We start from the raw sequence: 9,804 nt of genomic DNA, 5'->3' as shown, positions 1-9,804 counted from the left end.
GCTGCAGATAGTTCCGCAGTTCAGCTCCACGCCTTTTTTTTTTTTTTTTGCTTTTCACCTGCACCTGAGATCTCCGAGCAAAATAATTCATCCAGTCATGGAAATGTAGAGCTGGAAGGGAGCTCTACGTTGGGCCCAGAGATTGCTGCATTGCAGGGGGTTGGAATGGATGACCCACAGGATCCTTTCCAACGCTACAAACCCACGATTCTATTCTCCTCCTCCAGCGCGCGTGTGTGTGTTGAATCACGGTTTCTCCTACCATTCCCCTCTCCCCGGCTTAGGCTGCTCCTTCGGCCTCTGCCTTTCTCTCCCCCCCCCACTCCGTCCGATGGTATCTCCTCCCCCTCCGCCTCCCCACCCTCCTTTCCCCTCCCAGTTGGTTCCTTCCCCCGCTCCGTCGCCTGGCAACCGGTGCGGGAGGGAGCGGCGAAAGGGAGCGGAGCGGGCCGCCATCTTAGTTCGCAAGCCAGCGGAGCCAGCGCCGGGCTGAGGAGGAGGAGGAAGAGAAGACGCGGCGGCCAGGCTGGGCTGAGAGGAACGGCTGCCTCTCCTTCCTTCCCTTTTATTTTCCGCCCCCGGACACCCCCCTTTTTATTTATTACTACCGTTGCTATTATTTATTAATGTGTCGTTATTAGTATCACTAATACCCGCCCGCCCCCGTTTCCTTGAGCCCCTTTTTTTTTTTGCCCTCCCCCTCAACGGGGGGTCGGTCGGGGGGCGCCGGGGAGGAGAAGGAGGAGGAGGCGAGGCGGAGAAGCGCCTTCCCGGCCTAGCAGAGATGCTGCCCTCCCGGCTGGTGCCCGCCTGCCTCCTCCTGGCTGCGCTGCTCTGCGGACGGGTCCGCGCTGCCCGAGGTGAGCCAGGAGGCGAAGGGGAGGGTGGGGGAGGAAAACAACAATTAATATTGTGTGTGTGTGTGTGATAAATTTTTTAAAAATAGGTTGGGGTGTCCAGGTCTCCAGCCACCCCACCCCACCCGGTTAGTGCCATAGGAGGATAACGCCTTAGCGTTGCACTTAACTGATAGCACGCCAAGGAGACCTTCGTAACAGTGCTTGCGTTTTCCCTTTTTATTGCAGAAATGTCTATCCATACGCATATGTAGATAGGCGCGTATGTGTGTTTGTGCGCGCGTTTTCTGTATACGGATAGATACAGGTATGCGTGCTTTTATGCACACATGTATATGTGCATATAAAGATTTGCATTGCCCTAATATAGACAGCAGTGACATTGCAATAATGATGATGATGATGATAACGTAGCATTGGTATGGAAAGGATCAATAAGGACGACGAAGGTGATGCTGCTGCTTCGTTTGTTGTGCCTGCGCTGCGATTGCATTGCTCTTTAGAACCTACTGTGGGTCACTTACCGCGCTGTGCAATATCGTGATTTGTTGGCTTGTTTGTTTTATTGGTGGTGGTGGTTTATTCATGTGTTGTGTTTTGCTGTATTTGCGTTAGGAGAGCCGCCTTGAAACAGTACTGGGCCCCTTTTTTGCACATGCAATATTGTAATTATTTGTTAGCCTCATTCTGTATTCCTAATGGGAAGATGTCTGTTTAACCGTGTTGGGATGCTTATTGCAGCACACAATATGATAACAGTGGGTGGCATTTCACATTAGTCCGACTTGGAGTAGACCCGTTGAAGTTAGTGAACATGGGCAATTTAGGTTCATTAATTTCAGTGGGTCTCCTAAGAGTGTACCCTGTGTGAATATCACCCAGTGTTCTTATTTATTAGTTCTTGCTGCATTTGTATTAGGAGATATTTTTTAAGGGTGCTTTTCTGTAAAGTGCAGTTGTCTGACAGTGCATAGTATAAATATTGCATGATTTGATAATGTTATATATTTTTATTATTGTAGTATGCTTTCATAGGTGTGTATGCGTTTAAGATGGATATTCATCCTAAGCCCCAAGGAAGTCAGTGCAATGTACTTCTGAGTGGATATGTATAGGATTAGGTGTGTAATATATAATATCTGATGTAATACTGTATGTATAAATACAATGGTTGTGTATGTGTGTGTATGTATGTATGTATATGTACAAGTTAATATTGCAGCCATTAATATAAGGATATTTTAATATTGCTTTGTTTAGTAGTGATATAGGCGCGATTGCATATTCATACTTTTATATGTAATCTTCCACAGCTGTTTAATAATAGAAATATATTAATAAAATGAATAATTTATAAAGTATATATTTAAAGTACTTAGGTTCCACTCTTCAGCCAGAAAACTATTAATACCTAATAGAGTATAGTGCTTAATATTGCATTGTTTGATAATGCAATATTTTATCCTTGTACTTATATTGTCCATTATAATACAGTGCATCATTAATAGTCCCTGATTAACAAGGATATTATAGCATTCCATTATTTAATAAATGATGTAACCCTACTGTACTACATCCCTCCTTATATTAAGAATATAGCATTGTTGTTTCATAATACACCTAATACTCTCTTTTCCATACATGCACTCACTTTCTTGTATTTTTTTTTTGGGGGGGGGGTGGATTTTATTCCCTTTCCACTTCATCCCATCTTCCCCACCTCATAGCAACACCTCCTCCCCTCTAAGCAGAGTACCTCCCCTCTTTTTAACATAGTACTTACATAGGAAACACCAACATGCCATTAGCAGTAAATCTCTCCACCCCAATATTTGTCTATTTCACTCCCTTAAGCACGCATAGATACACAAACTTCCTAAACCCACAAATACCTTTTTCATACAGACACTTGCCATTTTCTTTTACTCTTCCCCTTTCTAAAGCACTCTCCCAGATCCCCAAACCAGCACCTTCCTACGCACAGGATACTTACCTTATACTGCCCACCCCACTTCAGGGACAGCTCTAAGTATGGCTTGGCGAACATGCATTTGTCAGCCTGTCCTTTTGAAGCTGTTTCCTGTAGCTTTCCTCTTAGGGGGCCTGTACTTCCTGCATCTCTGCCCCCCCCCCAATGTTTGCCTCCCCACTGTGCTTATTAATTATTAGTATTCTGTCCACCACCCTACGCTCTTACATCCAAATGTACTTTCTGGACCACCATTGGCCTTTCCACATTCTGTATAAAAGCTATTCTCTGCCTCCTCTATTCCTCCTTCCTCTCCCCTGGTTTTAAACCATCTCAGAAAGGCACATGTGTTTCAAGGATTCAGATTCCGGACCCTGCCAAAGGAATTGTTTCCCTCCATATATCTGACTTTGGAGGTGTGGAGTCCTTCATGCAAGGGCATCTTTTGTTAAGCGGTGGGGGGCTTAGGAAGATCGCTCCTCCTACCTTTTCACTCTTTTAAGAGGATACATCTTTCTAGTGTGTGGGGGCACTATTTCCCCCCTCAGGAAAGGGGATGATGGACAGCCTTCATCACTCTGTAGTTTTACAATTTAATCGCCTGTGCCCATGAATCTATCTCTGAGGTTGTCCATCTATCACTCTTTTCTCCAGTGATGCCTCTTTTATACCACCCTATGCCGTTCCCCCTCCTGCATTCCTGTATGTTGAGCTCCTTTCCCCTATAGGGATTTAACAAGGCTTAATCATGTCCCCAAATCATATGCTCTGTGTATCTGGATCAGTGTGCAAATGGGGAAGGAAATAGCAGTGTCCTTGGTGGTGATGGGCTTCTTATCCCTTCAAGTCTATACGGTGCCATATGGAACAGATGGAGGAAGCTTATGTATCGGTTCTAGAAGGTGACAGAAAGGTGCCCCCTATATATGCTGTCCTACAGGGTCGGGGAGAATGTTTACACAGTGCCCGCAGTGCCCCCCTCCCTCTTGCTTTGTTTTGCTTTGGTATAATCCCCTCCCTCCTTTTTCCGGCAGTGAGGAAAAAATTCCATAGGGCAACCTGATCATGTTGGAGATGGAAAGAAAACCTGCTTACTCCCCAGATAGAGAGACTGCCAGTGTTTTTATCTGGCGGGCGATTCTGGCTGTCCAGGCTGTGTCCTCCGCTGCCCACTTTGGCTCATAATCTGGGTTAGCAGGGAGGAATGGAATGTGGGGGGTATAATGGCACTGCTTGTGAGTGGGGGGAGGGAGTCCGCAGCAGCTCTCTGCGGGCACACACTTCCTTTGTTTTTGTCATGCAAATCATTTCTCTCACACTCTGCAAATTATTTCCCAACTAGACTTCTGTTTGTCCCTTTGATGATAAGAGACAGCGTTGTTGCTTGTGGCGAGGCAAGGTTAAACTGGACCAATCTGATGAGATTAACAATGGTGTAAATACTGTCTGTCTCTAGGCTTGCAAAAAGCTCTTTCTCTGTTGAGAGTATGATTCCCCCCCACCCCATTCCAAGCAGCGATGGTATTTTAGATGGTGGAATTGGTTTTTTGATCGTCAGCTGTGAATAGATGCAGAGAATTGGACACCTTACTGAATCTCTGGGAACCTTAAACCGCTGCAATTTCATTGAGAGTGCTTTCTGTCATTTAAAGCAAACACAATCCCTTCTCACACCTTTCTAGCTGTTTAACCTTTTGCAGCTCTTGTGTTACCGCTGGGCCTTGAGCTGGGAAGTAAGGACGCATTGCAGATTGTGTTTTTGGGGTTGCAAATGTTTCTTTCCCTAAATGTGGAGCCGGAGCTCCCTCCAATCATATTGTGAGATGGCTTAATTGCTGTTTAAAACATGTGCCATTTAAAATGTTTTTATAGACATGCATTTCACCAAGTCCTACTCAGAGTAGACCCATTGAAGTTTAACTTAGTCATGTCTAAATTTCAATGGGTCTACACAGAGTAGGACTAACATGGGACAAAACCCATTTGACTTCAAACTGATTTATTTTTAAGGTGGTACAGGTGATGTTGGGGTATTTTGCTGATAAAAACTGAACCTTTCAATCATCTGTGGAAATGTTTAGTTTTCATCCCAATGGATTCACAACTGTGCTTGTCTCTTAAATTTCATTCACTGTAGCTATTTCCAGAGGGTTGGTGTGTTGCAACGTAACAACACCACAGTAAAGTCTTCCGACATCTTGAAGACATAACATGTTTATTACCATGCATGTTTTCTATTGGATCAGTGGACTCCAGTCCACAAAAGTTTATGGCATAGAAAACATGTTGGTCTTTATGGTGCTTCCTGTTCTTCATATTTAAGAACATAGGAAGCTGACTAATACTGAACAAGACCACTGGTCCATCTAGCTCAGTATCCTCTATTCCAGGCTTCCTCAAACTCGGCCCTCCAGATGTTTTGAGACTACAATTCCCATCATCCCTGACCACTGGTCCTTTTAGCTAGGGAATTGTAGGCCAAAAACATCTGGAGGGCCAAGTTTGAGGAAGCCTGCTCTATTCTGACTGGCAGCAGCTTTTCACGGTTTCAGACAAGGGCGCATTTCCAGCCCTACCTGAAGTTGCTGCAGATTGAACCTGAGGCCTTCTGCATGCAAAGAAGTTGCTACACTAGTGAGCTATGCCTCCTTCCTTAAAAAGCAAGATTTTAGTCCCCATAGTTTTGAATTAAAGGGCTTATTTTAAAAAGGCACACAAGAAGCTGCCTAATACTGAGTCAGCTCATTGGTCCTTCTAGCTCAGTATTGTCTACTCTGCACTGACTGGCAGCAGCTCTCTGCAGTGTTTTCGGACAAGGGGAGTTTCCCGGTCGTGTCTGGAGATGCCATTGAGGAGCGAACCTGGGACTTTCTGCATGCAAAGCAGATACTCTGTCACTGAACTATGGTACTCTATTCAACGGGCAACACTTCCTCCTGTGACAGTCTTCTGAATGTTTAATTATTGATGCTTTTGAATTATGGTGTTGGAGGAGACTCTTGAGAGTCCCATGGACTGCAAGAAGATCAAACCTATCCATTCTGAGGGAAATCAGCCCTGAGTGCTCACTGGAAGGACAGATCCTGAAGCTGAGGCTCCAATACTTTGGCCACCTCATGAGAAGAGAAGACTCCTTGGAAAAGACCCTGATGTTGGGAAAAATGGAGGGCACAAGGAGAAGGGGGCGACAGAGGATGAGATGGTTGGACAGTGCTCTTGAAGCTACGAACATGAGTTTGACCAAACTGTGGGAGGCAGTGGAAGACAGGAGTGCCTGTCGTGCTCTCCTCTTTGGGGTCATGAAGAGTTGGACACAACTAAATGACTAAACAACAACAATAACAACAACATCTTTTGTGCAGCTGCACTAGAACCCTGTCTTGCTTTAAAGGTTATTGCTATAATAAATATGAAGGCAAATTCCAGAAAAGCAGTTATGTTAGAGTATGTGCACGTGTATGTGTGTATGTGACAGCGAGAAGACAAAAAAGCCTGGGACCGATGAGAAATGACCTTAGGTTGAGCATCCTTATGCCAGAAGGACTCTCTCTAATAATGTGATATGCACATGATCACTCATACCGTGTTAATTTGGAATAATATGGACAAGTAAACAGCCACTGGAAATCACCAACAATTTCCTGCTGATAACTAGGTGGGAAAGCTTTAGTAAGGGAGTGGGGAAGTTTAGTACCGCCCCATTACATATTGATTTATGCCATGGGTTGCCAACACAGCGCTTATGGGTGCATAATTGCCCAGAAAGGCCTTCCTGCAGGACCTGACATCCTTCCGCAGGGCCTGCAAGACAGAGCTGTTCCACCAGGCCTTTGGTCAGGGCGCAGCCTGACCCCCTCCTCTGGCAATCGGCAATCTGCACAGAATTTTGCTTGATGGTTGCCATTAATTTGACTTTAATTTGATTTGATTAATTTTATAATGAATGTTTTAGAATGTTGTTAGCCGCCCTGAGCCCAGCTTCGGCAGGGGAGGGCGGGATATAAATAAAATTTATTATTATTATTATTATTATTATTATTATTGGCACCCATGGGCTCTTGTCCTCTCATACCTCCCCTCTCTGAAATTAAACTTGAAAGAAGCGTTCCATAGTAGCCAATGGAAAACTGTATCAAGCCTATTTTTTTGCTAGTATGGGTTTATTGTGGACCAGTAAACTTCTTGGATTTATTTGCAACTCTGGGACAACTGCTGTCCCCTTGGTATATTCTTAAAGCAATTTTACAGCTCAGTTCTGTGCAAGTTTTCACCCCTAGCAATATGCTTAGACAAATATGTAAAGATGAATGTCCTGTGATTTGCTATTAGTGTTGTATTCTGTATAGGAGAGTTGATTGAGATGAACAGTGTGTCATAAATGAGTAGCAATAGGTATATGTGGGCAACTGTGCTAGGATTGTGTGATCTTTTTGCCTGCCTTATTGCTCATCTGTAGATAATGTACCTTGAAGCTACATTGTCCTATATCTGGCTTTTTCTTGCTTGTTTGGTTCAAATTTCCAAAAATGTGATTTGCGAGTTATTTTGCTGTTAAAATGTAAATGTTTCTTTTCCTATGGCTGATTTTATATATACTTGAAATAGAGCACAGTTGCTGAGTTTTTATAGCCTGACTTTAAATGTGGCCAGATGGCAGTTGCCTTTCTCAATTGGCTGTGCTATTTATTGCGAACCCGGAAGTGATGGAAGCGCTATTGCTGCAAAGAGATTCAAGGCTGTGCAAGGATTTTCTTTGGTGACAGTCTCTGGTTTCCCATTTAGCATAGTGTGGTTTATCACTGTTTTCATATGACTGCCATCATCTGGAAAGGCTCTAATATTTCAGAAGGATATTTTGGAAGGCCTGTAGCTCAGTGGTAGAGTAGAAGATCCCACATTCAATCCTTGGCAAGAACACTGCCTGAAAACCTGGAGAGCCACTGCCTGTCAGTGTAGGCAATACTAAGTCAGATGGACCAAGGCTGTGACTCGGTAGAAGTCAGCTATCTATGCTTTTCCTAGACATCTGGTTTTGGAGGTTTACTCAGCTTATTTAAAGCCAAACAGATTAATTCATATTTTTGTACAAACGCAGGCCTTTGTTTCTTATGGTGAGAGGCAATGATGCTTCTGAATACCAGTTTCTGAAAACCACAAGAGGGGAGAGGGCTCCTGTGTTCAGGTCCTGCTTGCGGGTTTCCAAAAGGGCATCTTACTGGCCTCTGTAAAAACAGGCTGATGAACTAGATGGGCCCTTGGCCTGATCCGGCAGTGGTATTCACATATATTTATAGCTATGTCCAGGATACAATGGAGAGCTGGAGGCTTGGAAATGTGTGTGTTGCTTTTCAATCCTAGGAACGAACTAACACAGAACTAGCAAAGAGTTCATGGCTTCCAGTCCGACAAGGAGGGTTTTTTATATTACTTTTCTTTTTTACATTTTATATCAGCCTTCCCCAACTTGGTGCCCTCCAGATGTTTTAGACTACCAACCAGAGGCTGATGAATTGTCACCCAAAATATCTGGAGAGCACCAAGTTGGAGGAGGGCTGTACATCTACCTGAGAGCTTCCATTTTCAGAATCAGTAACACTTTCCCCCTGTCTGTTGCATTGTTGAAGAATGTTGCGAAGCTGCTGGATCTAAATTACTGGCAGGGCCCTTCGTGCTTTTAAAATGGACAACGCTTCTCACTGTTAGCTGCTTTGTGGTGATGAAAGCATCTCTACTCAGGTTTGCTTCTTTTTGTTTCTGCTCTTTCAGTCCTCCATTTGTTAGCACAGCATGAATACGGTAGGAGAATGCTTTTGTTTGGCCTGGGAAACTTCTTTCAAACTGCACGTTAAAGGGGACAATCTGGAGGGATATATATGCACAGAAATCTGTCCCCATGAGACATACAATAAAGCCAAAGCCAATGCAAAAATAAATTTTTCAACTCGTTTGTGTCATATGGGGGTAGGAAAAATGAAGGAGACAACACTCCTCAAGCAATCACTGCCTGGTTGCCTGGCAGGGACTCTTTATTTGCTATGGGTGACTAAGCGAACTGGTCTTGGATTATTTCCATGGCTGTGTAATGAGCTTCATTTAATACCTTTGCATTAAATGATTTTTGTCTTTCAGTTACAGACATTGCAATATGAAGCATTATGGTGTGTAGAATTATAGAGTTGGAAGGGACCTTGAGGATCCTATAGTTCAGGGTTTCCCAAACTTGGGGGGGGGTGTCCTCCAGCTGTTTTTGGACTACAATTCCCATCATCCCTGACCACTGGTCCTACTAGCTAGGGATGATGGGTGTTGTAGTCAGAAATCAACTGGAGACTCAAGATTGGGAGGGCCTGATCTAGTCCAACCTCCTGCAGTGTAGGAACTTTTTGCCCAATGTGGCTGAGTATCCAATGCTAGTCCTGCTCTGAGTAGTCCAATTGAAATTAATATATAAAATTTAGATCCATTAATTTCCATGGATCTGCTCCAAGTAAAAACATAGTTGGATATAATCCCAAGCTTCACCGATAACATTCATACAAAAGCAGAAGAAAGAGGGATCAGATAGAGGTGCTTGGGATAGGATGCTTACTGGGAAAGAAGAAAATATATATCAAAATTACAACAGAGGCTCATCTTACTTTCAATGGAAGGAAAATGCAGGCAAGAAAAGGAGATAAAAAGAAAAGTATTTCAAGGCCGTCAACAACATTCTTAGGCAAATATTTCTGAATAGGCTGCAAGGGTGTAGCCAGGGGGGGGGGGCAGGTGCCCCTCCAATCAAGTAAATCAATAAAAATACTTAACTGAGATTCTGCCCTCCCCCCCCCCCCCAGCATAAAGCCTGCACCACTGACATAAATCCTGGCTAAGCCCATGGTAGGCTGATCAAATGTTTCAAGTGTGTGTTTATTCATGTGTTGGGGGGGGGGGAGAGAGAACTTTGCACAGGGACCAATTTTATCCATACCGTTCCAATTT

At 44.0% G+C, this 9,804-nt stretch overlaps 1 protein-coding gene across 4 annotated transcripts in view; it reads left to right on the top strand.

Moving 5' to 3' along the window:
• The first annotated feature begins 432 nt into the window (after nucleotides 1-432).
• The window catches only part of CLSTN1 (calsyntenin 1), a 61,893-nt gene continuing 52,521 nt past the window's right edge, over nucleotides 433-9,804 (top strand). For 3 of the 4 annotated variants that reach the window (XM_028740726.2, XM_028740724.2, XM_028740725.2), the window contains exon 1: nucleotides 434-860. In XM_028740726.2, coding sequence (XP_028596559.2) covers nucleotides 785-860 — 76 coding nt within the window. In that variant the 5' untranslated portion in view covers nucleotides 434-784. Of the gene's footprint in view, nucleotides 861-9,804 lie in introns of all 4 variants that reach the window. The other variant, XM_028740723.2, reaches the window with a different exon arrangement.

The sequence above is a fragment of the Podarcis muralis genome, chromosome 7, assembly GCF_964188315.1.
Source record: "Podarcis muralis chromosome 7, rPodMur119.hap1.1, whole genome shotgun sequence".
Lineage (NCBI taxonomy): Eukaryota > Metazoa > Chordata > Lepidosauria > Squamata > Lacertidae > Podarcis > Podarcis muralis.
The sequence above is the reverse complement of the archived record's forward strand: the minus strand, read 5'-3'. Positions and strand labels throughout refer to the sequence as shown.